At 38.3% G+C, this 27,207-nt stretch overlaps 6 protein-coding genes across 6 annotated transcripts; 3 read left to right on the top strand and 3 right to left on the bottom strand.

The window, feature by feature from the left end:
• Nucleotides 1–504: 504 nt before the first annotated feature.
• On the top strand, nt 505–6,000 carry Tsp_09832 (putative integrase core domain protein). Its single transcript, XM_003370570.1, has 4 exons — nt 505–1,780; nt 1,952–2,283; nt 2,348–3,584; nt 4,199–6,000. Exons 1-4 carry the CDS (start codon nt 505–507, stop codon nt 5,998–6,000), a joined length of 4,647 nt encoding a protein of 1,548 aa, XP_003370618.1.
• Nucleotides 6,001–6,979: 979 nt separating this feature from the next.
• Tsp_09831 (conserved hypothetical protein) lies at nt 6,980–7,632 on the bottom strand. Its single transcript, XM_003370569.1, has 2 exons — nt 7,440–7,632; nt 6,980–7,389 (listed from the first exon to the last, which is right to left on the bottom strand). Exons 1-2 carry the CDS (start codon nt 7,630–7,632, stop codon nt 6,980–6,982), a joined length of 603 nt encoding a protein of 200 aa, XP_003370617.1.
• Nucleotides 7,633–9,324: 1,692 nt separating this feature from the next.
• On the top strand, nt 9,325–10,645 carry Tsp_09830 (hypothetical protein). Its single transcript, XM_003370568.1, has 3 exons — nt 9,325–9,527; nt 9,636–9,782; nt 10,429–10,645. Exons 1-3 carry the CDS (start codon nt 9,325–9,327, stop codon nt 10,643–10,645), a joined length of 567 nt encoding a protein of 188 aa, XP_003370616.1.
• A 2,101-nt stretch (nt 10,646–12,746) lies between these two features.
• Tsp_09829 (conserved hypothetical protein) lies at nt 12,747–13,602 on the bottom strand. The gene is made up of 4 exons (XM_003370567.1): nt 13,523–13,602; nt 13,443–13,456; nt 13,065–13,188; nt 12,747–12,843 (listed from the first exon to the last, which is right to left on the bottom strand). Exons 1-4 carry the CDS (start codon nt 13,600–13,602, stop codon nt 12,747–12,749), a joined length of 315 nt encoding a protein of 104 aa, XP_003370615.1.
• Nucleotides 13,603–14,368: 766 nt separating this feature from the next.
• Nucleotides 14,369–19,788, top strand: Tsp_09828 (putative mediator of RNA polymerase II transcription subunit 1). The gene is made up of 11 exons (XM_003370566.1): nt 14,369–14,373; nt 14,434–14,673; nt 14,876–14,956; nt 15,147–15,219; nt 15,677–15,977; nt 16,074–16,179; nt 16,293–16,507; nt 16,718–17,152; nt 17,399–17,832; nt 17,944–18,793; nt 19,076–19,788. Exons 1-11 carry the CDS (start codon nt 14,369–14,371, stop codon nt 19,786–19,788), a joined length of 3,453 nt encoding a protein of 1,150 aa, XP_003370614.1.
• Nucleotides 19,789–21,803: 2,015 nt separating this feature from the next.
• Tsp_09827 (conserved hypothetical protein) lies at nt 21,804–26,320 on the bottom strand. Its single transcript, XM_003370565.1, has 14 exons — nt 26,213–26,320; nt 25,566–25,842; nt 25,117–25,244; nt 24,655–24,958; nt 24,462–24,591; nt 24,346–24,387; nt 24,300–24,311; nt 24,157–24,213; nt 23,976–24,081; nt 23,558–23,916; nt 23,440–23,476; nt 23,268–23,375; nt 22,775–23,128; nt 21,804–21,857 (listed from the first exon to the last, which is right to left on the bottom strand). Exons 1-14 carry the CDS (start codon nt 26,318–26,320, stop codon nt 21,804–21,806), a joined length of 2,076 nt encoding a protein of 691 aa, XP_003370613.1.
• Nucleotides 26,321–27,207: the final 887 nt, after the last annotated feature.

Here is a 27,207-nt window from a genome sequence, read left to right as displayed (position 1 = left end):
GTATTGTAGTAGATGGGTTGGCATTGAACATTCAAAAATTTACAGTTTTGGCATAACAGCGCTTGCGGGTGGAGATTATGTTGCATTCGAAAAGTCAGCGGGGTGTGAAAAAAAAAAATAGGAAACAGTCGGATATTTCTCCTGAATTTTTCAAGGAGGGATAGATTGACGAAGTTCGCTACAAATGGCACAATGCGATGATACTCCAGCAATCTTGAATGAATTTGGCAAGAATAATGTCCGAGCAGCAGTCCTTGAAATTAATACTTCCTCCAATGGCATAAGATTTGATGCATCGAAATATGACAGAACGCATTATCACAGTTTATGAATGCCCCGGCGAAGGAGACGTGTTCGTGGCAGATTATAAGATTCGCCACCACTATCCAGTTCTACTTTTCAGACCGAGTAAAACCACCCCGGGAACAAGTCGGTGCTGCGGATGAATGACTTCGACAGAAATGTCAGGTGTCTACAGCGTTTCCAGTATGCCATAGCGACACTATGTCTGCTGTCGCAGGCAGTTTTGATGGCTTTTCTAGGGCTACAGGAGACTCTGAGAGTTTACTGGAAGCAAAGCCTGAGAGAAAAGAAGCGCCTGAAAACATTGCAGCTGTAGCTGCATGGGAAAACGTTGAAAAAGAAGGTCATCGTCGTCTGAATCAAATTACGGCTGCGATGGAATCAACAGATTTCACGGTGGCATTGCAAAGGAATCGCCTGATTCTACAGATTCAGCGCGCGGAGAAAACGGCTGAATCCCTGCGCAGATGGTGCGATGATTCACAGCTGTCAAGGGAATCTCGTATCCGCCTGGAAGAGCTCAGCATTGATCTGGACGCAGCGATCATTACAGCTGCTGAAAGTCTCAATCTGCAGGAAAGCTCGTTTGTCAGTGGCTTAACAAAAGGGATCAAGAAGGATATGTCCAGAGATTCGGTTCAGAATAACAATATGGTGAGCAGTGGGAAAGAAGAACTGCCAATATGTGCTGAGCCACTGTCGACAACTTCCAATGTTGTTTTACAACGTGAGCAGCGTGAGACGTTGGGTGCGTCAACTCACAAACCCTTTGATCTGATGAAGGATGGTGGTGATTTGATCAGTGTTATTCTTGGACAGAAGGCTGAGGATCAGATCCCAAATTTCAGAGGAGGAGCTGCTGAGTATCCAGCATGGGAGGAAGCTATTGCGCCCATTCGGTATTGTAGCTTTCGGCAGCCAATCATGAAATTTAATGCTATCAAGAAATCGCTTAGTGGCGAAGCCTTGGAAATTGTTAAATGGATCGGATTAGATCAGCCGGATCCGGTCGAAGCGCTTGTAGATGCGCTGAAAAAAGAATATGGCCGACCGGAGATCGTTATCAGAGCTCAAGAAGTTCGGTTGGAGAAACTGGCGTCTCCGAAGGAAGACGATTATCCGACTCTCAGAAATTTTGTGATTGCTGTGAAGAGCATCATAGCAACAATGAAAGCACACGGTTATGACGTTGAGAAGAACCCACAGTTAACACGCCAGTTAGAAAGAAAGCTGAACTGGGTGCTGGTCAAACGTTGGTGCCAAAAGAGAAACGGAGATACGCCCAACCATTTGTTGGATTTCCTGGAAAAAGAAGTAGAAATTCTACAGAAAGCTCATCTTTTGAAACCTGACGTCATCACAGGACAACGTACACCACAAGTGGTCAAGGCAAAGGAAAGAGCATTTATTGGAGTGGGAAACGTTGAGAAGAAGTCATCAGTACAACGACCTGTTGGTGCTTCGTCAGCGGCAGGAAGTGAGACAGGGGGAGTTAAGTGCCCCAAGTGCGGAAAAAATCATCTGTTGGAAAAATGTGTAAAGTTTACCTCACTGTCCGTTGGTGCCCGTTTTGCAGAAGCAAAAAGGTTAGGCGTACATTATCGTTGTTTGACGAAGCATAAAGGGAATGCAACCTGTCCAATTCCAGCTAACGAGCAGCAATGCCCAGAAGATCGAAGTTGCAGATATTGTCATCATCCACTTCTACATCATCAACGTCGAACGAAGGAGGAAGAGAGTAGTGCATCTGATCAGACGGAGAAAAGTTACATTTGCAATGATTCCGCCCACCATTTAGAATTACTGAAGGTCTTCCTGAGATGTCCAAGAAAGACAATTTTGACGACTGCGTTGATCGACAGTGGGTGCAGCAGGACATTTGTTGATGAAGATCTTGCCAAAGATCTTGGGCTGAAGGTGAAGACAGCCGCGATGATCCTGCAGGGGATTCACGGAGCGAAAAATGTCGAAGCCGCAAGAGTCAGTTTGGACAGCCGGGTTGACACGTGAATGGTACAGCGTGTCAAATGCAACAACATTAAAGAAATTGCGAATTCCTGGCGGTGAAGTGAAATGGGCCGATTGGGCAAAAGATCAACCAAAATTTGCAAAGCTGCCACTGGAGAATGTCAGTTATGCTGACGTTAGAATTTTGCTTGGACAGGACGTCAAAGAATTGACAGAGAATGTTTGCACAATGAAAGTGAAGTCTGACGACAAGAAATATGCCGCCTACCGATGCAAACTGGGTTGGACTATTTCAGGACCGAGGTTACCTTCAGACATGGAAGCGGTTATGTACTGCTGCAATATCAACGATGAAGTCGACCACGGGACAGCCTTACTGCAAGAATTTCGGAACTTCAACTCTTTGGAAGGATTGGGCATTACTGACAAGTCGATAGGACTTAGTCGTCGTGAAACGGAAGATCTGGAGCATATGCAAAATGGAACTGTAGTTTTGAGCGATGGAAGGTTTCAAATCCCGATGCTCTGGAAATGTCCAGGAGGAGTGCCTCCTTCAGAGGAACAAGCAAAACGGCGTCTAATTTCTCTGCAGAAGAAACTGCGGTTAAATCCCAGGCTTGGTGAATTGTATGAAAAGAGCATTCAAGATGATAAAGCGAAGGGTTATATACGCCGTCTGTCACCAATGGAAGCAGCAGACCTCAGGAAGCGTCGTCATTGGTTTCTACCACATTTTGCTGTGTTCCATCCAGACAAAGCAGATAAGTGTCGCCGAGTACTTGATGCAGCTGCACGCAACGGAGGAGTATCTCTTAATAGTCTTTTGAACACTGGTCCAAATCTCATCACGTCGTTATTGGGAGTTCTAGTTCGATTCAGATGTGGCCGCATTGCAGTGAATGCTGATGTTAAAGAAATGTTCAGCCAAGTTGCAGTTCCACCTGCAGATTCTGATATGTTGGCATTTCTATGGACCAGCAGTGTAGACAGAGAACCTGACGTATATGTTAACCAGAGACACGTCTTCGGTGCTACGTGCTCGCCAGCTGTGGCGAATTTCGCTTTAAGAGAAGCCGTGAAAAGGAAAGACGCGGCTATTGCTCAAATTGTCAATGAGGCATTTTACATGGATGATTTATATTGGAGCGACGACAACGAAGATGTGGTAATTCAGCGTTCGCAAGAGCTAAAAACGGCCTTTAGAGAAGCTTGTTTTGAGCTCAGCAAGTGGGTTTCGAATTCTAGAAAGGTTATCGAAACGTGGCCAATGAAAGAAAGAGCTTGCTGGAATGGACAACATCCAGTTACCAAAGGTAAAGGCTTTGGGCGTCGCATGGTACTGTGAACAAGACAGTCTGACGTTTGCGTGCCGTCGCCAAGGAGAAAAAGCCAAGACCCTATCAGAAGTCTTGTCAATCCTCACATCAGTTTTTGATCCCCTTGGCATCGTCGGTCCATTTGTTCTAAAGGGTAAGCTTATCATGCAGGCAATCTGGCAGGTTCACCCAGAGTGGAAAGCGCCGCTTTCAGAAGAATGGGAAGCAAGGTGGCAACAGTGGGCAAGCGATGTCAAGGTGGTAGCCACGGTGTCAATTCCAAGATAGTACGGAATAGACAGAGGCAAACCTTCGACGATGCATGTCTTCGTTGACGCAGCAACTGTTGGCTATGGAAGCGTAGCCTATTTGGCGCAAGGAATGACAACGGCATTCGTCGCCGCGAAAAGTCGTGTTGTGAACCCATTGAAGACAACAACTGTTCCAAGATTGGAATTGCAAGCGTTCATCGTTGGCGTTCGCCTGGCGGACACTTTGTTGAAGGAACTGGAAAACAGGTTGGTCATCGGACGAGTTGTGTTTTGGTCAGACAGTCTCGTTGTACTGTACTGGATCAACAGCGATAAAAATCGCTATCTACCATTTGTCAGCAACCGTCTCAGAGAAATCAACGAAACTGCAATCATGTCGATTTAAGGACCGACACGTCAGATATGTTCCTTCAAAGGAAAACCCGGCGGATTTGATTTCTAGAGGAATGGATGCAACAGGCTTGATAAAACGGTTTGATTTCTGGACGACGGGCCCAAAGTTTCTGAAAAGGGAAGAGGAGTGGCCAGAAACAAAGGTCAAACCGCCAGACAATGATTTGGAATTACGTCCAAAAGCTATAGCCTTTTTTGTTGGAAGCAACAGTGCAGACGCAGATAAGTGTAGTACTGTCGCTGAGTTTCTAAAGCAGCGGCTGGGCAAAGACACTTTGAACTGCGAGGACTTTGATAGAGAAGAAAATATCATAAAAGAGGCCCAGATGGAAGATTTCGGAGCAGAAATTTCAGCGTGTAATAAGGCCTCTGGGAGATCTCATATCCCCAAAAGCGGTGCCTTGCAACGAAAGCAAGTTTTCCTAGATCAAGACGGGATCCTTAGGGTTGCCACGAGGCTAACCAACGCAGAGTTTTTAAGTGAAGAAATGAAGAATCCTATTGTCATGCCACGAAAACATCCTGTGACTCGACTTGTCATCCGGTCAACACATAACGACGTTGGGCACCTTGGTGTCAACAGTACCAGAGCAGAGCTTGGACGCAGGTTCTTCATTCCAAAATGCATTTCAACAGTGAAGCACGAAATTTACAAGTGCAAGGTTTGCCGGACGCACCGTCCGATTGCTGTGCAGGTTCCAACTGCACCGCTACATGTCAACCGTCTGCAGTATCGAGGATTCCCATTTGTCATGTGTGGAATGGACTTTTTTGGTCCATTTGTCATCTCCAGGAAGCAGAAAAGGTGGGGTCTCATTTTCATGTGCCTCACAACAAGAGCTATTCATTTGGAAGACTGCGTATCGACAAACGTCGAATCGTTTTTGCTAGCGTTAGAACGGTTTATTCAGCGGCGCGTTAAGCCACAAAGCATTCGAAGTGACCAAGGGACGTCATTTGTCAAAGCAGCTAAGGAACAAGACAAATCAGTCAAGGCGCTGGCAGAGGAACTAGAATGTCAGGTACAGGATAAGTGGAGAATTGACTTCAAATTTAACCCCCCTGGAGCTCCCCATTGGGGTGGTTCATGGGAAAGGATGGTTCAAGAAATTAAGAAAATCCTGATGTCAACCGTAGAATCAGTCGCGGGACTTCACCAGGAAGCCTTTAGAACATTAATTGTTCGCGTAGAAGGAATCCTCAATCGCCGACCTATCACCATCGATGAAAACGGACACTCTGTATGTCCCATGGACATTGTATCCCCGGGCAACAAAGAAACTCAAGGTTTCCCGACAGAAGCATCAACTTTGGAGGTCTTGCGCCAGGTACGTCAAGCAGCTCAGAGGTTTTGGAAGCGGTGGTACCAGTTTTACTTAGCGTCGCTGTCAGCTGACCGGAATCATGGAGGAAAAGGCCAAATCGATATAAGAAGCGGTGACACGGTCCTGCTGAAGGAAGGCAGCAATCCTCTGGTGGATTCATATATAACGGCGAAGGTCGTTGAGGTGTTTCGCTCAAACGATGGCTATGTCAGGTCAGCAATGTTGAAGACAGGAAACGGCAAGGAAGTGGTACGAGACATCCGACGTATTTCAATCATGGAGGGACCAGCTCTGGAGCGCATGAAGATGCCAGTTGTTCCACCGGTATCAGGGGGAGTGTCGCATCCAGAACTGGTAAAATCCATTGAATTGACTACTAGAAGTAGCGAGGCGCGTAACGGAAGTAACTTTATGCAAAAATGATAAGGAAAATTGCCAACGGCAGTTGCTGTAAGCAGTGACCTTATTCAAACCGGAAGTGATTTTATATATAAATGTCTGTTCGTTAAGAGTTGGTGTTGTTGAATAAATATTCACTGGAGAAAGGCGTTATCATTACTGCTCTGCGTTCGTTATTCATTTTCAGTAGCTTTGGTCAATTGGAAATATGGTTCATATATTATAATGTATAATTAATTATATTCATGCAACTGCTGAACAGATCTAAAAAATTTCCTTTACTTTAAGCTAAACTGACTCGGTTTATTGCGTGTGTACTATTAAGCCTCTTTTAGACCTTCATCAAAAGTTTGTTTTCTATTAATTTACGTTAATTTGATGAAGTTAAATATAATTTTCAATGGGAAAATTTATTCAGTGATAAAAATTAAAATACAATGCAGGACAATAAAATGCAATAGCTTATAATACAATATAATATACTACAATACAAACAAAAATAAACTGTATAAAGAATAATACAAAATAAAGGTGCAGAAAAGGTGGCACTTAGAAATTTACCGGCTCCGGAACATCATAAGCAATGGCTTTTAGAAACTGCTCTATTGCATGCGTACCACCATCGTATTCTGCAGTCAGTGCAGTTATGCGTAACTGCACTTCTTCATATTTCTTTTTTACCCGTAAATCATTGACTGTAATGCATCCTGATGTCATTTGCTAAATCAACGTTGCCGTTGATCCCTGCTCATCGATCAGCAAACGGAGCAGTTTGTAAAAGCTAAGGTGACGTTTTCCTGCTTGCCGGTTCATTTTAAAGTGCCAGCCTTCTAAATGTACATGATGCTTTGTACATGATACACGCTCCAAAGCGGCATTCTGTTAGGGGTCATCCATTCTTCTCTGAAATATTCAAACAAAGCTGCTACTGAACCCGTAACATCTCTGCCAAGCAGATCCACGGCATCAGGTACTTCAGCAAGCAACAAAAATACTGTTGCCATCAGCATTGTGATCTTTTCTTTGTTTCCGCTTCATGAAGGTACCTGATCCGCAATCCAAGATCTGCCACCTTCCGCAGAACTACTTTGCAGAAATGAAAGTAGCAGGTTTGGACGTGGACTCCCGGAAACGATCCCTGCACTGCACGGATAAGGGCAGTCTTGAAGTCGCAAATGATAGTTTGCGATTGAAGGACAACCCCTAACGCTGCCGCTTTCACTGTTAAAGTATCAAAAATTTCACAATAACAAATTACGTCTTTTCTAACAGTTAAACTATATACAAGAGGAATTAATTTTGATTCGTTAAATACATGAATAGTGAACAGTTGCTGGTACCATTCAGGAACAATTTTAAATGGTCCGTCCATGCACCAGACAGACTGTCCAGCCAATTCCCGTAAATTTTCCTCTGTACAAAATATTAAAACGGAATCATTTACATTATTATACATCAAAAACTGCCGCCCGCCGGAAGTGGGGGAAAACGTTTAGCCCGGCTTCTGTACATAGCCGATTTCACACTTCTGAATGTTGGAAACTGACCAGCAGTTTCTAAGCTGGTGGATGCATTGCTGTATTCTTCGTTATATATCTGCGGCACTGGCTTCGTTTCCTCCCCTGCGCGGCGTTTAAGAGTGTTCCTCTTCTCCATTTTATACAATATGCAGTCGTCGGCAGTGCACGTTTCTGCATGCGGTGCTGTTCTCAAAACAGTGTTTACTTCGAGGTTGGTGTAAACTGCACCCCTACATCCACCTTTTACCTACATGAGAAATCAGAATGCTGACTGATAAAAATAGAATATTACAATAATAAATTATTACTTACACGAGTAAAAATCCACTGTTTTACATCAAAATTTGTGTTTCAGGAGGTGAGCTCTACCTTCATACACCAAATTATAGTTATTTTGCCTATTTAAAACCAAATGCAAATTTTCAGCAATGATGGAAGACAAATCAGAGCAAAGTCAAGCACAGAGAAGAGATAAGTGATAAAATGGTGAAAATGGGTTTCGTTACTGATTATATATACATAAATGTGCTCTGACTGTTTGTAAATGAATTTGTTGCCTGTTCAAATTTATCTAAATTTGATGTAAACTTCCGGTGTAATGTCAGAATATTGAATAATCTGTTTGAAAAATCGGGAATGTTGTGGGAACAATTCAAATTTCCGGCTTACAAATGGCACTAATGCTAACGTTACGCTCGCAATTTCACTTAATTTCACGCATGATTTCACGCATATGCCTTTGTCAAATATTGTTCGCGTTTCCCATCACATCACAGATGTTGGTAAAGGCGATTTTAATGCAAAGGGAAAATGAACAATTGACAAATTGTCCACAGTTGCAGCTTTCCAGCTAAACCAATGAGTGACAACTGCTAAATTGTTAGCATCTGATTAATTTTCTGATTTTAGTATGGAAGTGTTTTTTATTCAAATCTTTTCAAGAATTTTACTTTAATCTTTACCAAGTTTCTTTCTTTTGAAACATTCATTTATGCTTTTTTTACATGCCGATGAGGTCGGTTGTTTGTATGAAAAATTTTGTTCGACATTCACTTGTTATATAAAATAATTTGAATATGCAACAACAACAACAACAACAATAAACCCTAAGAGCTAGCTGCTTTTGATCCTGAATGTTGAACATTAATTATCATTGAATCATTGAATTACAAGTTGAAAAGTTGCAAATGGAATTGAAAAGTAATGACAACTTAAATGATCACCAACAACTCTCTAGTTGGTTTAATTCAGATTTTAAGAAACAAAGTTGACAATTTACACTAAATTTATAAATAAATTTGTTTTTTTTATTTGTAAATAATACTGCAGATTTTTAATTTTTTATTTAAATAAAACGTAGGAAAGGAATAAATAAATAACACAGGTTAAAGAGAATGAAATATTGTGAAGTTTCAAAGTAAAATTCTTTGATTGCTAGCAGAAAGATTTTCAGAGAACAGTCAGCCTGAAATTTGAAACATATTTCGATGTTAACATTCAAAAATCGCCAATGCCAGTTCCAGCTAAATATGAATGAGCCAATGCAGCCGTGGGCAATTTGTCAGTTGTTGATTTTGCCATTGTATTAAAATCGCCTTTAGCTACTGCATCAGAACAAATTTGTGACAAACTGAAAAGCATCTAATGCATAAATCTTAAATAATTGCTGGGTAAAAGTTAATTAATATGACGAGTGAAAGCAGCTTTGGTTGACATTCTTTTGAACAGTATTTATGAACGCGGAAAAATAAAAGTAAAGCACTTTGATGATGCCAACAGAAAGTAAGCAATAAATGGCAATAGGCAGAAAGCTGTTGAACCTTCTTCAATGCACAGGGCGGTGGACATTGCATTCTTTGATGTCAGCTTTGGTTTGTCATTTGTGGATAAATTAAAACTGTTGGTGCCACATTCCAGATTTTTGAGACAGATTATCGATTTTTCTACATCATATCATTCCTGGAAGTGGACACTGAATCCAGATAACGAATTTGAACAAGCAAAACATTCAATTAAAAACCGTAGGAGAGGGTTGACATTTATGATGTTAAACGGGTCCCGTGCCAGAATCAGAATGGATGACATTCTTATGAACAATGTTTAAGGTCTCAATTAAAAGAAAATTTTCTTTTCTTTTAGTATTCTGTGTATAATCTTTACATCCGATAATTCTGAATTGCGTGTTGTAAGTAACCGTTGCGGTGGACTGTCCCTTGTTTTTGAAGGAAGGGCATATAAACTGAAGCATACCCGCAAACAGAAAAAATATTGTGTGGCTGTTCCAAAGTATATTCTCAGTGTACAACATGTGTCCATTGTTATAAAATATTAGTTAACTTTGGTGAAGGTTAAAATACGGTGCAGGTGTGCAATGTGTAAAAATTTAGAAGTTACGGATGCTATTAGTAAGAAAGATCACGTGAATTCACCATTATACTGAATTTCATTAAATCATTAATTGGTCTGAACTCATCGGCAATAATTCAACCCATTTTTGTGATTGGCTGGTCGCTGATTGGTTGTATGGATATTGTTCGGTAATTAGCTACTAACTTCTGCAATTTTATAAGCTAATTATTCTGATAAGTGATTGGGTGAATATCTGTGCCATTTGATTAGCTATTCAGCTGTGATCTAGGATTGGATGATTGTTGTTTATCAAATCTTCACCAAATATGGGTGCATTACCATTAAAATACCTTATATGGACATAAAAAAGCATTTACTATGTTTTAAAGAAAAAGCTTTTAGTTATAACCTGAAAATGTGTATATTTGTTTTTAGACTTTGCAAATGATGCTTTTAAAAAGTTTTTGCGTTTTACATTTCACTGTTAACAAAAGATTATCTTATTCCTTAATTTTATTCTTGTAAGTTTGCTTTTGCATTTTACTTCTTCACATCTATGCTGATCAACAGACTGTTTTCGCAGAAACTTTTCTGCTATTCGATATAAGCGCTTCAGAACTGAGCAAATGTATAGCACAGAAATTTCCATTTTACAACAACAAGCAAATCTGAACTTTATTACAATATATACCATGGGCAAGATGGGCAATACATGGATAACGTGGAAAAAATCCATTTCTAAAGTTGTAGACACTGTTCCACGGCAACCAACTAATCGTTATGTTGAAAAAATGGATTAGCTGTAATATTTCAATAATAATGTGCTACATTAAGCCATTGTTTGTATGTTTATTCACAACCCATATTTGTCATTATGATTAATGCACTTGAGCGTGTGGCATCTCCCTTTGTGTATTGACTTATGTCGGTTCTTTGAGATACAAACTGAAATTCATTATTATTTATTCTCATCATTCGAAAACACATCTCAAACCTACGACACGGAAAATAGCACAAGCTAATAATATGCACTGGGGAGTAAAATAAATGAAAAATAGAATTGACAGTCTTGTTTTATACAAATTAAATATCTTTATTATCCAATTGCATTGTTCTACAAAAATACAGAAGTAACAAATGAACAGCCTGAAGAAGAGATAACTGAACAAAGAGATGTTAAATAAACATGTTTATCTAAGTCATTAATTGTTTTCATAATTTGACATGTAATGACTTTTTACGATGGCAACAGAGCAAAAAAATTTTCTTTGCTTTCAGTTTTGTTTGGTAAAATCATTTCGAAATGAAACAGATATTTTTTGATCTGGAATGTTGAACCATAGTAATACAAGAATTGCAACTTGAATGTTTAATCAACCCAGTAGTAGGTTTACTTTAGATATTGGAAGAGAAATTTAATACAATTTACACAAAATGTATAACCACAAATTTCTATTTTAAACCAGATTACAAGTACAGATTTTATTTTATTTTTTATTTAAATGAAACATAAGAAGAAAAACAAGAACTCTTGTGAAGAGAAGCAAAAGAAAGATTGGAAAGATTAAATTCTTTTGTGAACTAAACACATTTTCAGAGAACAGGCAGGTAAAATCAGAAAAATTGTTTCGATGCTAACATTCAGCAATCACCACTCCTAGTTTTAGCTGAAAACTGCAGCTGTAGACAATTTACCAATTTTAGATTTTCCCTTTGTACTTAAATAGCCTTCAACTAGCCTTCATCAGAGCAATATCTGTCAAACAGAAAAGAACCTTAATTGTTAGCTAAGAAGGTAATTTATATGACGACTGAAAGCAACTGTTAGCTGACATTTCTTTTGAACGGTATTTTTAATTTTAAACTCGGATGGATAAATAAAAGTCAAGCGCTTCGAAAGCAGAAAGTGATGAACAGCACCAAGCAGAAAAGCTGTTAAAGCTGCTTCAAATTCACTCATTAGTGGACATCGCATTGTTTGATGTCATCATTTGTGTGTGATTAATAATCTTCTGTCAACATCAACAAAAGGCATGGGTGCCACAGAAATATCAAAGTTGATCTTCAATTGTAGATAAAATGAGAAATGAAAACTAAATGTTGTTTCAAAATGATTATTTAAAATGGAATTTAAACCGTCAAATTTATTTTCCTTTTTGATCTTGCGTTTGAGTTCAGTGCTTAGCATTCGAGGGTTATTAGCTGATGAGCAAAACAAAATCAGACATCATCATCCGAAATTTGCCTGCTGAAATTCTGATGGGTACGACTTTCTGGACTGGACGGCAATGAACAGAAAATAGACGCGGAAATGGATTCCTAATACTGGAGTAAGTGAGAAGTAAACTATGAAGCAGGAAGTAAAATGCTGCTGGCATAAAGGTTGACGCAGCTAATTAAGCTTAATAAATCAACCGGAACGGTGCATAAGCTATTTAAAAGAAAATTCAAGTCTGCAAATACTATTTTATGTGAACAATGAAATATAAAACTGAAGAATCATTAATGTTATTAACTAAGGTAACCACTTATTTAAAGCCATATTCAAATATTGCAAGGCATCTTGTTAAATGCTCTTCTTAACAGCATACACAAAGAATATGCAAATATAAAGAAGTTAAACATTAGTTTTAATTAACTTTGTTTTTGTTATAATTCCTTTAACGCAACAAAAGATAGCTAACAACATATATTAAAAAGCTGTGTTTTAAAAATAGTAAATGCTTTTTTATGTCCATGTAAGGTAATTTAATGGTAATGCACCCATATTTGGAAAAGAATTGATAAACAACAATTACCCAATCCTTGATCAAAGCTTAATAGCTAATCAAATGGCAAATTTATTCACCCAATCACTTATCATGATGGTTAGCTAATAAAATAGCAGAAGTCATTAGCCAATTACCGATCAATCGTGTGCAACCTATCAGAGTACAGCCAATCACAAAATGGGGGCGGAGTTTGGGGAAAATGGGACGCGGATGAGTTCAGACTAGCCCTATCATAAAATAGTAATTTTTTAATATCAGAAAACTGACCATTAAAATGAAATCAAAATTTGACAAATAGCACGCATTACAATGACAATCAGTAAAAATTTAGGTTTGCGACAACGAATATAACTCATCGCAACAGCAACTAATGAAATTTAGTCGGCATGAAAACCAATGAAATTTAAGGCCAATGAAATGTCGAGCGGCGTGCCTTTGAAGTCAAAACCAGGAGTAAACCATTCCAGGAACAACAACAATGTACACTTGCTTCATCCAACGCACTACCGTAATCCTCCGATCTTCAAGTGTATATCCGCTTACGGTAGCTTTACCTTCTTCCACTTCGTCGTCTGGACAAATACATTTGTTAGATCAGTCTGCGTTCGCTACATGTTAAAGACCATCACAACACTAGTAAACTATAAAATTATTAATAAATAAATGTAAAATTATCACTTTTAGGAGTAAATTACTGAATAAAGCAGCAATGAAAAACGAGTGGAAAAATTTGATAGACAAAAATTAAATGGTGGAAAATAAATGTACTAATTCAAATAATGTAAAGTAAACTAAATTAAACTATTAAAAATCACTATAAAAATACGTTTTGTAAAAGGACTACATAATTTTACTGAATAAATTTTAAAAAAATTTAGCAATACATCAGCTGCTGCTCATTAAAACTTGTGAATCATTAATACTGTCTGGTTATTGTTGCTCAACTGTTTGTGAACCAGGTCCTGAGTGATATCTGGCTTTCGCATGTTTAAACTATTGCCGTGTTATAATTTTTAAGAATTTATTGTCGTTCATTTTTTTTCAATATGAATTTATATAATTTATATAATTGGTGAAATACAGTTTTAGTCGTAATTGTGAATATTTTTTTCTTTTACTCTGGAAATCAGTGAAAATGTTATTGCAGAGCATTATGCAGAAATTATACTGTTGCATCGTTTTAAACTTAAAGTTATCGTATCATGTTTGCATTGTCGTGATTGTTTTATTGTATACTTTTAATAGGGCGTTCTATTATATTAAACGTTAAATGTATTTATAACAAAGAAAATATTTCTTGCGCTGGATATTATGTCGAAAGACCAACAGTTGCTGATGGAACACCTGCGCCAGAAAAGCCAACATTGTATGTCATGGAAAGATATATTGAAAAATGCAAAAATGAATTTAATGGTAAGGAATTTAATACTTTTATAGAATCATTGCTTTTTAATCATAATAAATTTTTGATGCTTTTTAGTGAAGTTTTTAGGAACAGTTTAATTATTTTTAGAATAGTAAATTAATTTTTTAGTTTGAATGTAATGTGATAATTTTATTTAATTTGAGGAAAAAAGAAGTCCCCTTGATGCAGAAGACAGAGTTGAAGTTGCGAAATCTTACGAACGTTTGCTACAGGGTTTACGAGGTAAAAATTGATATATCGATTTAGATTAAATGATTAATTAAATATGTTCGCTAGTTGCGTCAGCGTATGAACTTTTTGGACGTCTCGAAGATATTGCAACAAAGATGAAGTGAGAATTTGTTAGCCATTTGGAAATTAATTGCTTCTTGAAGTTTACTTATTTTTTCAGTTTAACTTTTGTTCGAACTCCCGGCTCTGCCAATAACCAGAGTTGTTTTATTACTGCCGATTGCTTTTTTCTGGAAATTTCTGCTGAAGAGACGGGTTCTGTATTCTTAGTGAACGTCACACATGAAAAGCAAACATCGGAAAGTGTTCTTTTGCGTGACATTATAAATGATAAACGTTGGACTGAATTGCAAAGACATTTGTGGGGTCTTTGCTCAGCTTACATCCCATGTAAAGACATGTAAGCATTTTTAATAAGTTCGAGAATGTGAAATATATTTCATCATTGTCAGTGACTTTGCAGCGATACCAAAAATCAAGCGTTTAAATTCATGCAGAATTTGGAAAATATTTTGCACATTCAATCTTTGCAACGTATAAATGACAAGTACGTTTTTGGTGACTTTTTAAAATATTACTAAGCAATTCAACAAAATTTTCAGCACTCTTCCCGTTGTTGAATATTTGCGAACATCTGATATGTATTTTTTTCGACGTCGAGAAGTGGGTGACCCGCCTCGACTGTATTTTTTTTGCACTCCATTGTCATTTTGGGACAGTGAAACTGGTGATTTCAAACAACTTTTCCAAAACGGTATTCAATGAAGATATTAATTAATGAAAGTTTAAACTTAAAAACTTGCAAACTCATTTTATTCGTAGACATTGATAATGTCATGGATGTTTCAAAGTTCAAAAGTATTATTTATGCAGAGCTCGCTATGGAAAATGTTCAAGGAGAACAATTTTTGTCAATCAGTATGCAATCAGTCAATGCTCTGGGCCAGTATGTCTGAATTTGCATGACCACTTTTTATTATTTGTTAATTTTATTACAATTCTTTAATTATTTGTTTATTAATTCATTAATAATTATAAATTTCATCGAACCAATTGATTTTGTACAGATTTCATGATATTCCATTGTCGATGCAAATTGCGGCTGTTTTCACTTTGATTTTTCCAGAGAAGCTGATCATTAGCATGGATTCTGTGACTAAGATTGAAGCTTTGACTGGTATTTTTTGAAGTGTTATTATTTTAAAAAATGTTCAATTTTTGATTTTGAATGTTTTTAGGCTTTAAACCAGCTTTCAGCAATCAGAGCAAAATATTGGATTTAATTCTTGGTGAAATATTGCCATCCGGGTTTTCAGTTTTGCGTTCCTTTGTGGTATCCATATATATATATATATATATGTATACATGTATGAATGTGAAGGTTGATTTTATTCTATTTGCAGTTGTTGGAAGATCAACTGCACTGTTACACTGTTGATCTTGAGGGATGCTTGACAGAAGGTGTAGTTTTGGAAAAGATTTATTGGACCAACTTGGAGGTGCTGCACAAGATTTTGCCTATTTTACGCACTGAAGCATTGTTCAAACACATATTCACTTCATTCATTCGCAATATCACCACTACGCAAAAGCAATTTGCACAGAAAATGATGTTTCGCCGTGATATTCATGTAATTCCATCGCCTGATTTAAGCATTCTGGAATGTCAGGTGAAACTTCCTCGAGAGCGTGAATTTTTTTACAGTATGTTGACATTTGATTTTGAATTGAGAAAATATAATAAAATGTGTTCCGTTATTGGAATAGAGAATCCATGAAAAATGAGTGTGTTATTTTTAGTTGTTTTTCGATTGGCGCCAATTAACGAAATCAGTGTTAAGGTCGGAGGTGTTGTTGACAACGCAGATGTGAATTTGAATGATGTCGCTTATGAAGTTTTCTCGCGGTATGTTATTTGGTTTTGTTATTTGTTATTTTTTAAAAGAAAAACGAGAACCAATTTTTAAATTTTGCAGTAATAATAATAATAATAATAATAAATGAGATGATTAATTTTAGAGTTTGGTCCATTCCGGTTACAATTCGCGCGTTGGTTAAGCAGCTGTTATGTTTGTCTGAACGAAACGTTGTCGTTGCTGCTGCTGGTGATGGCAATAGTGGCAATGGTGACCACCAGAACGATGTGGTTTTAATGCAGATTGATTGTGATCGATCATTACATTTGTCCACTGATTCGAATTGCGCTGCTCATTCTTCTGTTTCAATTCCTGATGGTAATTACAATATGTCTGAATACTCTGTTTGTAATGATGATGCCAATGGTGTTGCTGTTGCTGATGATGCTGATGATGATGCGGATGCTGTGATTAGTGTGAGTGGAATTGCGCAGTCGCTGATCATAGAGCAGCAAATGCAAAAGCTGATCGTGAATGTGGACAAGGTTTTGGAGGAGTTGTTGCTTGTCTGCAGCGGCAGACTTGCAGGTGGGCCTAATTTGCTTGACTTGTTCAAAAAGCCAAAAGTGTGGCGGGAGTTGATTCCGCCGAGACGGTGCGCCGGCAGGCGCGACCAGCGGTCGAGACAGCAGATGGCGCCCCCTTTGGCTCAGCAATGCTGCGCGTCGGCGGCGGGCCAGTTGCCAGCTCCGGTAGCTGCAATGGCAGGGGCGGCACCGTTTGGCAAGGTTGGACCAAACTTGAAAAGTCGCCATTTCAGCAGCACTTCCGAAACGCTGACTGAACTGGACGAACTTTGCCAACTGTCTTCATCCTGCGCCGAAGGAAACGGCCACCAGTCGGAGCACGTCTCCGCTTGCGGCGACTCGGCAGTTGCCGACGGCGGCGAGCAGAAGTCTTCAATACAAGATACTATAGACAGCGTGCTTGGTTCGGTCAGATTTCCTGGCTCGATGGCAGAAAGTTTGATCAATATTAGCAGCTGCTGCATCAACAACAATAACAACACCAATAACAGTAACCCTAACAGTAACAATTCTAACGCAAACACTAGCAACAACAACAACAACAACACCAACAGCAACAACAACAACAGCAACAACAGCATGAACGCTTTGGCTTCGATTCGTAAAATTGAACTCGGCTATGGCCAGTCGTCGGCTGGGGTAGCGGCGCCGATGTCATCGTCGTCGTCGCCTGCTTTGGCAGCTCCTATGTCCAGGTCGTCGGACAGTACGGGAGACGTGTTCGATTACGAAACGCGATCCACGACGACGGCCGGCATGTCCATCGACCAGGGCGGCAGGTCGTTGTCGTCGTCAGTTTGCTGCGCTGATGATTTGTCGATCGCGGCGGCATCCGCGTCCGCGCCGACGTTGGATGTCGACTTCTGGCCGCCGGCAGGTGGCGTCGAGCGGCTCGACGTGCGGGGCGCTTTGTTGAATCGCGGCATGCGCCGGCGCCGGCGTTGTAGGAAAGCGTTCGCCAATACCGGCGACAGGGCGCTGGACATGGTGTTGAAAGAGATGCGCAAGGCCGAGCGTCTGGTGCGCGGCGCCAGCAGTACCAGGCGGCCTCGTCGCTCGCGCCTGGCGACCGCGACCGCGTCGTTCACGGCTGATATGCGCGAGGTGGCGTCGAAAGTGACGCTGAAAATTCGTTCCTCGTCGGCCGCGGCTTTGCCTGGCGTCCAGACTGCACAGGAGTCGTCGTCGTTGGCGGTGGCGTCGTCTTCGCTGTCGTCGGCTGACCAGGGTTCGTCTTCGGGCGGCAAGGACGAGCAGAGGAAATCGCTCAAACTGGCTGCCAATGCCAATGCCAGTGGTGGCGCCGGCGCCGCGACGCTGAACACTTGGACGCAGCCGTCTTCGAGCGTGTTTCGTTCGCTTTCAGACGCGGCCGGCGAATCCTGCTCTAGCCGGTCGTCATCCCCGCCCCCGCAGTTGGTCAAGCCGGCATCGAAGCGCAAAAATTCACTGGATGTGGTCATCGGCAAGCTGATGGACAAAGTCGGCACCAGTCCGACCAAGTTGGACCCGTCTTCGGACGTGCCCGACTCGGCCGGCGACAAGCAGCGTCACTTGTACGGCTTTTGCTTTTCGCCGACGGCAAGCCAGCAGCAGAAAAGTGGTACGACGGCGGCGTCCGTCTCGGCGTCGGAATTTACCATACACAAGAGGGGCGACTGCTCGACGACGACGGCAATGGCGACTTCGACCGGCGAATTGTCCGACGCACCGGAAGGTGGCATCAAGTTGGTAATCAAGAAAGGTGTGATAAAGCTGAAGTCGGCTCGTCACGGCCGCGGCGCTGGCGCCGGTCGTTTTGTTGAAACTGGCGCGCCTTCCGCACGCCCGCGCGTTTCGTCGCCAGCGTCTGCCGGCGATCGGCTGGCGGCGAGTAAGTTCGAATTGTTGAAGCAGAAAATGCAAGCGCGGAAAATCAAACGGCAAAGTTCGACGGAAAAATCCAGACAACGCGGTCCCAGATCCGGGGCGTTGGCGGCTGTATCCAAAACTGCCACCAACAGGTCGAAATTGTCGACCGTCGGTTCGTCGTCGTCGGGCGTGGCCGAATTGCCGTCCGTTTTCCCTGGTGCCGAGGGTTTGCTGTTCAGCAAAAGTTTGAAAGGGTTCAAAATTCCGAAAATTGACGACAATTCTTCGAAAACAACAACCGCCACCACTGCTGCTACTGTTACTGCTGCACCTGCATCTGCACCGGATTCTGCTATTACCACTACTACGGTCACTGTTTCGACTACAACTACTGCTACTGTTGTCCCGGCTGCTGCTTCCGCTGCCGCTACCATGACCACCACCACCACCACAACTAACATTGTCAGTGCTACTGCCGCTGCCGCTGTTGTGACAAGCGCGTCAACAGTGGCGACGGCGACTACGACGAGCGCCAACGCGACGACAACCGCCAGTGTAGCCGTGGCGCCGTTGACGGTCGTGGAGAAACGTATGGCCGACGGCCCGCCGATGGCATTGGTTGTCAATGACGGACGAGCCAGTCCGGCGGGCATTCTGCGAATGAAGCCGCCGCTTCTCGCCGTGCAGCAGGTACCTCCCCCGTGCGTCGGTGGCAGCAGCAAGCCGCTGATTAGACGGAGTCGGCCGGTTCCGCTGCCACTGCCACCGCGGTCGCTTGTTGCCACTGGCCCGCATTTTGCCGGGCCACCGGCCGTTGAGCTCGCTTTGCCTACTGGTCCGGCGGTTCCTAGATACGTACGCAGGACACTTTTGCCGAATCCGCCTCTGCAGACGGCTTCTTCGCCCAGACCACCGCCGCCCCAACCACTGCTCGAATTGAACAAGCATCATCAGCAGCAGATGCTTGTTCATTCGACCACGCAGCAACGACCCACAAAACAAGAACTGCTGAATCCAATGACGAATCAAATTTCACCAAAATCCGCCAGCCCGGATCCAACAGGGCTAGTTATTGATGATAATTTGAACACGACAGCGGCAATAAGCAGTCCTCAAAAGAATGCGGAAGAGGTTGATGTACTTTCGCCGGGACTGCGAATTGCCGTTGATGAGGGCGACGAAACCAAAGGCCCTACCACTCACTCGTCGTCCACAACATGACTTGCAACAGAAATTTGTAATTATTAATTGCAACGCTTGTAATTAATTTTCTTTTCGCTATTTGACGTTTCAACTTGCAGAACAGGCAAACATTTTTCTACCTTTTGCGCGACTGAAATTCCTTCACACTTTTTTGTTCATTCCTCCTTGTACGGTACATCAAAATGGGCATTGATTTTATTGACACGCACAGAATTTTCATCTTATTAACATAGGCTGCTGCCCCACTGAATAATATTATATTTTAAAATAAGGAGAAACAAACAAGTATAACGCAAAAGGACATTTATATTTAAAAAGCAACATATGTATAATATGTATATGCATAATGTGTGTGTGTGTGTGTGTGTGTAAGTAAAAGGTATGCATTGCATATGCAATAATAATGGAATTAAATGAAAAGAATGATGTTGTTGTCAAACAGTTGTGCTTGCATTCCAGCAGTACAGTATTATTCAGTAGTCGATTCATAGGTATTAATGATTTAATTAATTTTTACAACTGTATCAGCAAAATGCTTGTTTGGAAAAATTTTCACGACTGTGAGTAGTTTTTATTTCTTTTTTTCACCGACATGTGATGTTGCAGTGCATTTTCTTTTCACCGACAATTTTCCATCTTGAAATGGAGGAATTTCACTGGAACTCAAATATTCCAATGGTCATTAATGTCAACTTCTTTCCATTCAAAATGCGCTCAGATACGGCAAATTTGGAAAAGATATACAAAACAAGCAAACGTAAAGCTGAAAAACAGACAGACACACTGCTTTTGAAATTTGTTCGGCATCTATCATCTATCTATCTCTCTTTTATTTTGCAGAAGATATTTAAGTTTAAAAAAAATTTTTTTTTCCATAAAACCCCAGAACAGGAAAATGAGCACGAAAAATAGATCAAATTCTACAAGTCAGCAAGTAACAATTATTGCAATTTTTAAATATGATTTATATTATACATAATCCAACAAAGTTTTTTCAAATATCTGCTTCATTATAAAAAAATACACACAATATCAAACGGCCATTCAAGTTTGTTTGTATTTTTCTGTTACACCATCACACAGGAAAACTGTGTTGATTGAAATTTACTGTGTATTTATTATTATTATTTATGCAATAAAAAATTGCAGGTTTTGTCCTTTTTTTTTTTGTAAGATTGTTTCTGAACGTTTTGTCAACACGTTTCAACGGCGATTCAATTTTCAATTCGAGCATTGTTAATTGCACAAATTGAAGTTTCATTTCAAGAATATTTGAAAAAAAAGTAGATTCAAAATTTACATACTCTTCAGCTTTTTTTATAAATATTACAAGCAAGATAACAATGGAAAATTGTTTAATTCTCATCCGGGCGGCCAATTTTACACCTCATTTTGGGCACCTGTCTACATATGTAAACACTTGAAGTTTCGTCATGTTTGATCCTTTTACATGAGGTTGAACTAATTATTTCTTCAAGAACTAATGATAATTTCACAAATAGATTAGATTATTTATCTTGTTCAATGCAAGCACAGATATTGCACAGTGGAATATGATGTAAAATAAATGGTTCATAAAAATATTTTCGTTAGAGTTAGTGTTTGTTAGACCAATTTGACGTCCTTCACCACTTCTGCCAGTATATAACAGACATTTCAGAGTATATAACCATTCTCCGTGTCACATATCCATCCAGTTGATCTTCACACGATACTTTTCAAATGGTCAGGTGGTCAATACGTATGGTAAAATGCTAAAGTGGCAATCACAAATTCACCACAACAGATTATCTGTAGCAATAAATAACTGTCGTTCATCCAGTTTTTAAAGCTGCCATAAACAACTGACTGTTTTTGTCACATATTCAGCTAATAATAGTGACCCTTACACAAACGTCTAGAAAGTCTGAGAGCACTGACAGACACTCATGAAGCATACCGTATTTATCTTTGGGGTTGACACCCTTTTTGACTAATCTACTCTAATAAAATTCACAGAAACTTTATCCCAGATTCCATAAAGCACACACACATCAACATGGACTACATTCAAGAATGATCAATGTGTCAACTTCAGAGGATTTTACCTACTACTAGTATTTCAATTATTTCAACAGAATCATTATAAAAAGTGTTATGTATTTACATATGTAGACAGATGCCCGGAATATGAACACTAAACATGAAAGAACAGCTTAGAAACGTCACATATCAAAAAAATTAGCTGTGGAGATAGAGCACAAAAAATTTATCGACAAATTTGAAATAAATGAGGCAAATTATTTTTAAACCTCAGCTCTGCTCTAAATATCGTTTGTCTACATATGTAAACAGGCGCCCGGATGAGAGTTAAAATATTATTAGTTAATATGCATAGATTGAAACTTTATTAAATGCATTATCATTCAGTTTTCATAATTCATAAATTTCAAATTTTCAATCATATATAGTATATTTTCTTAAACAGCTCTGCAAAAAAAACCACAGCAACAGATTTTAACATATTCAAAGAGCGAGAACACAAAAGCATTATAATACTCTGTACTTTTATACTTTGTTTTCATGTTAAATTCATATAATTATTTCTCAAAAATTTCCTTCAAGTCAGCTTTTATTAAATATTCAAAAACGCTGATTTATTAAAAATGAACTGAATTAAGCTTGGGTTTAATGGAACTCTTGTTTTTATAAACTTTTAAAAAATAGAATTTCAATGTTCGAATTATTCGAAGGTTTAATCGTAACGAAAATTTAACATAAAACATATTTAACTGAAACTGAAGATTTAGAATACAGTACTGAAATCGAATCTGTTTTGTAAAATATTCACTTTTCCCAGAATGATGAAATTTTCAATTCAGACTATTTTTAAAACTCATGATCATTAAATTAATTCATCAGTGATTAAACATATCAGTATATTATTTACCATTTTTCAAAAAAATCAAAATTAAATTTCTTACATTTAGATATTTTATTATTGAAAGAAAGAACATTAGTTAACACAAGGCAGCAAATCGTCAATGAAATCTGGCATGGATGTCAAATGTGCAAGTTTGAATTTTTTCTGCACACGCCCAGCTGCAGTATAGCTAATATGGTCGCCTATCAATGAATAAACACGACCTTTCAGAACAAATGTAAAAATGCTACCGTTCTTCGGTATGGTCAAAAGACGATCGTTCGGTGTAAGCAATAAAAACGTATGCCTAGTTTCAACTACTACAATTCCAAACAGTCCAACCTGACTTTGACATTTGGAGTGGCTGACAAGCAAAACAGCCCCATGATAGTCCGCTTTCAATAAACATTCATCACTGTAATTAAAATCAAAACCAGTCACATGTGCATGTAAAAACTAATAACAACATTATTTAATTAATTAATAATAAAAATAAAAAAATCATTAAACCTTCCTAAACTGAGAATATATTTTTTCCACAAATCGTGCAAAGGCTTCAATTGTTCGTAATTCAATTTCAAATTCTTGAAATCACGATATTTGTAAAGCCGCTTGAAGACTCTTTTTCTGCGTTTCCTTCGTCTTCTGGTCGATGACTTTTCCAAAATGTAATGAGGATTACAGTCCACACGCGGCATGCAAACTAAACTATTTTGAAGCAAAGAAAATAAATAATTACATACAAAATAAATGACAAACAATAATACAGGACGCATGCCACGCATTAAACAACCGCAAATCCAACTGATCTTTATTATCATTTACTAACTTTGATTTTTTACAAAGAAATGAGAACTGTTCAACATTCAATTCAGCCTTTCATACTTCATGCGCTTTTTTTCCCTAATTGCTTTTTCAATAATTTGCAACTGTTGCAAAAGAACTTCTCTACGTTTGGAATCGTTTAATGTGGTCAATGGTGCTTCATGGCTGACTGCATTTGTCGAATGTTGTCGTCGCTTTTCATTACTATCATCATCGCCATCATCTTCATCATCATCATCATCATCATCATCATCGTCATCATCATCATCCGCATCTTCTTCTGCTTTTCTTTTTCGCTCTTCTTTTTCACCAATTTCATCTTCTTCAACTTCTTCAATTTCTTCTTCGTCAACGTCTGATTCATCTGATTTTTCTGATTCATATTCTGAATTCTCGCCAGTTGAACTGTTCGAATGAACCTTAAAATCCTGAATAATAATTTTAAAAATTTACATAAAATTAGAAAAAATAAAATAACTACATTTCGTCTTAGAACTGCTCGAACTGCCTTCGCCGTAAGTCGAACATCCGCTTTGCTTAAACTTGATGAGTCTGAATCGGTAGAGCTACGTGAGAAGCTCTTTCTACACAAAGCGGAACATTTTTAAATTGCAGGACAAAAAGAAAGCAAAATGCCGAAGAAAATGAAGCAAAATTACCGTCTTTCTGAATGGGGTGGCGATGCACTTCTGGATACTGAACGTTCGGACTTATAACTAAAACAGTTAGTTGATTAATTTTGTTTTTTTTAGCACTGCAAACATTTCTGAAATTGGGAAATATGTAAACCAAATCTAATTACAATAATGCAATGCTAAAAATGAATTTTAAAATTTCTGTTCACTTACCACCTAGACAAAGATTCACGATGAGTGCTACGGATACTGCTCCTGCAAACACACAAACAAATAAAATCAAAAAACAAACTAAATTTATAAAAACTTTAGAAATTTCAACCAATAACCTGGAAGAGGTGCTACGTTCATTTGACAGCCTTCTTGATTTTGCGGAAGGTCGTCCCATGGATGATGAAGATGAATCGGATCTATAAGAATACGAAGGAGAATGCCTTCTTCCCCTGCTTGGAGAATCATCTGTAAAATATTTAATCATTAAGAAATTCCACCAGATTACAAAAATAGTAAAATTACAATAACCATTGCCAGATTCATATGCGCGTCTTGATCGTTTATACGAAGATTCGCGGTACCAAGAATCTCTCCTATCGTATGATGTGCTTTCATCATAAGATGGTCGACTATATGGAAGTGGTCGTCCACCGCTGACACTTCTGTGAAGAGGGGAACGAGCACGACTGTGATTGCGATTTGGTTCACCGTAGTCTCCACGATAATCATCACGATCACGAAATACATTCTCACTTCTTTCCGTTCGCCAACGATTTCTTGAACTTTCTCCACTATTATTTATATGTGAAGAACGATAATTTTCGTAATGATTCTAAAAGTATATAATAAATAATTTCTGACATGCAATAAAATTTGAAATATTAATCAAATTAAGCTGCCCTACTGAGTATAATGAATAATAATATTCAGCTGATAAAAGGTAATATCACACAAAGCAGATAAAATATTTTTTGATAAGGTAAAACTCACTCCATATCCGCTTCGCTTCCACGTTTCGTCAAATCCACTATTACGTGAACGGAATTCACTGTTGAAATCTCTATTTCGTCTTGCATCCTCGCTATTTATTCGATTGTGACATTTATAATCGGATTTATCTGTAAATGCTAAATATTATAAATAGCATTAGCATTCCAATAGACAATTATTAAACACTGCTAAATTGCATTAGTAAATAATCATTAGAAAAAATATTTAAAAATCAAGTTTTCCAAAAAACATAACATAACATAACATAACATAAACATAACATAATTATTTCAAAAACGCTCACACAAAACAAACTCATCGCAGTGTAATTGCATGCACAAGAAACGTGATTTTATTTAAAAAAACAACGATGTAATAAATCCAAAAATAATTGAAGATCAAATATTCGCTACAAAATAGAAAATACATATATATATTTATTTATTTACATTCAGGACCTTTACAGTAATATTTGCTAAGTGGGGAAGTTTGCACGCGTTCAGGATGAATAGTAGTAGTAGTAGTAGTAGTAGTAGTAGTAGTAGGAGTAGTAATAGCAGTGCATTCATTTGAAATATCCTCGTTTTTATAAACTCTTGAATTGGATTTGAAATCATCAGGCGAGTTGCTATCATCATCCAAAATTTCACCTTCTTCCAATTCAAGTAGTTCTCCTTCTTCAAGATCGGATCCAATTCTTCTCAATTCATTACAACTTTTTACGTTCTGAAAAAATAATAACACAGTTAAATAACATGAAACCATTTTCTAAAACAAATAAAGTATTTTGAGATTAAAAAAAATACAAATAAGTTAAATGTTAAATGCACTGCACTACTCATCAAATGTTCAAACTTAAAAGAAAATCTGTTTTAAGTATTAAAGCAAATCAAAAAATTGTAGATATGCCAGTTTGGACTGGTTTAAACAAATCTTACAAAGTTGCACTTTAAACTGCACTAGCAAATCACGATTTTATATTTCAGTTGCATCATTTTTTGAAAAAGCAAATCTGAATTTTACAGAATTCCTGCAAATAATTTCAAATAAACATAACATGCAATAAACAATGCTGCTGTTATTATTATTTTCGCACCTGAGCTTCCGTTGATTCGCCCAGCTCGTCATCTGTAAAACAATCTTCTGCTTCAGAAACAACACAGTACTCTGATTCTTCTTCCTTCTTTGTGTCGGTAGCAGACATTGCATATTATAATAAACTGAAAAAAAACTTGTTTAAAAGTTCCCTTTTGCACGCTTGAGAAGATAAACATTTCCTAACATTCAAATGGTAATTATATCTGAAAAAATGTAATTTTTAAATAACAACTTAACAGCAGTAGAGAACGGATGAATATGCGAGATGCAAAACTCCCATCACTATTTATAAGCAGTGATTCACTTGAAAATGGAAATAAATAACATACTGTAAAAAATAAATATCACGTAAACACGACATGCCCCAAACTATTGGCAATAATGCATACTGTAAGGATAATCAAAAATTATCAAGTTAAAATTGATATTTTACATTGGGCATTTTTTAATTTTCATTTTGAAATGTATAGTCCTAAATGATAAATAAATATAAGAATTTCCAAACAAGTTTAATTTTTTTTATCTAATGTGTGAGCAACTCACGATTTTAAATTTTACACACATTACAAACGCTACCATTATCTTTGAATAAATTTACTTCATTATTAAAAATTCGGATGCTTTCAACAAAAATATCTTATATGCTGACATAGTCTAAAATGAACTACAGTAAAATGGAAAATTTTACATATGCATACCTTACTTTCACTATTTTATTAGACAATGTTTTTTAATATTTCAAAAACTTGCTATAAAATCAGTAAAAGTATTTTAAAACTATTTACTAAATTTAGATGCTTCTTTTAGAAGAATTTTAGAAGAAGAATTTAGTAGCCTTCTATGAGAATAAACAAAAATTCTACAAAATATAGCAGTTAAATATAGGACACATATTATTTAAATAAAAAAATAAATAAATAACAAAATTTTTGTTATCATTAATTTTATAATGATCAATTGTTTAAGAATTGCTTAATGCTGTTTTGTAAGATT

Source organism: Trichinella spiralis, assembly GCF_000181795.1.
Source record: "Trichinella spiralis strain ISS 195 chromosome Unknown Scfld610, whole genome shotgun sequence".
Taxonomy (NCBI): domain Eukaryota; kingdom Metazoa; phylum Nematoda; class Enoplea; order Trichinellida; family Trichinellidae; genus Trichinella; species Trichinella spiralis.
This window is presented reverse-complemented; position numbering and strand designations above follow the sequence as displayed.

What these genes read in the sequence shown, in the direction of transcription:
- Tsp_09832 (XM_003370570.1), top strand. Translation starts at nt 505, where the DNA reads ATGTCTGCTGTCGCAGGCAGTTTTGATGGCTTTTCTAGGGCTACAGGA. An exon ending in AAAATGTCGAAGCCGCAAGA is followed by an intron (nt 2,284 to 2,347) that starts GTCAGTTTGGAC and finishes ACAACATTAAAG; the next exon opens with AAATTGCGAATTCCTGGCGG. An exon ending in ACAACATCCAGTTACCAAAG is followed by an intron (nt 3,585 to 4,198) that starts GTAAAGGCTTTG and finishes ACCATTTGTCAG; the next exon opens with CAACCGTCTCAGAGAAATCA.
- Tsp_09831 (XM_003370569.1), bottom strand. Translation starts at nt 7,632, where the DNA reads ATGGAGAAGAGGAACACTCTTAAACGCCGCGCAGGGGAGGAAACGAAG. An exon ending in CCCACTTCCGGCGGGCGGCA is followed by an intron (nt 7,390 to 7,439) that starts GTTTTTGATGTA and finishes TATTTTGTACAG; the next exon opens with AGGAAAATTTACGGGAATTG.
- Tsp_09830 (XM_003370568.1), top strand. Translation starts at nt 9,325, where the DNA reads ATGCACAGGGCGGTGGACATTGCATTCTTTGATGTCAGCTTTGGTTTG. An exon ending in ATTAAAAACCGTAGGAGAGG is followed by an intron (nt 9,528 to 9,635) that starts GTTGACATTTAT and finishes CTTTTCTTTTAG; the next exon opens with TATTCTGTGTATAATCTTTA. An exon ending in TATTGTGTGGCTGTTCCAAA is followed by an intron (nt 9,783 to 10,428) that starts GTATATTCTCAG and finishes CTGTTTTCGCAG; the next exon opens with AAACTTTTCTGCTATTCGAT.
- Tsp_09829 (XM_003370567.1), bottom strand. Translation starts at nt 13,602, where the DNA reads ATGCGAAAGCCAGATATCACTCAGGACCTGGTTCACAAACAGTTGAGC. An exon ending in CCTGGAATGGTTTACTCCTG is followed by an intron (nt 12,844 to 13,064) that starts GTTTTGACTTCA and finishes ATTTTATGATAG; the next exon opens with GGCTAGTCTGAACTCATCCG.
- Tsp_09828 (XM_003370566.1), top strand. An exon ending in TCAGTCAATGCTCTGGGCCA is followed by an intron (nt 15,220 to 15,676) that starts GTATGTCTGAAT and finishes TTCTATTTGCAG; the next exon opens with TTGTTGGAAGATCAACTGCA. An exon ending in TCCTGGCTCGATGGCAGAAA is followed by an intron (nt 17,153 to 17,398) that starts GTTTGATCAATA and finishes CTGCTTTGGCAG; the next exon opens with CTCCTATGTCCAGGTCGTCG.
- Tsp_09827 (XM_003370565.1), bottom strand. Translation starts at nt 26,320, where the DNA reads ATGTCTGCTACCGACACAAAGAAGGAAGAAGAATCAGAGTACTGTGTT. An exon ending in TAATGCGTGGCATGCGTCCT is followed by an intron (nt 23,376 to 23,439) that starts GTATTATTGTTT and finishes AAAATAGTTTAG; the next exon opens with TTTGCATGCCGCGTGTGGAC. An exon ending in CAAGCGGCTTTACAAATATC is followed by an intron (nt 23,129 to 23,267) that starts GTGATTTCAAGA and finishes TGTTGTTATTAG; the next exon opens with TTTTTACATGCACATGTGAC.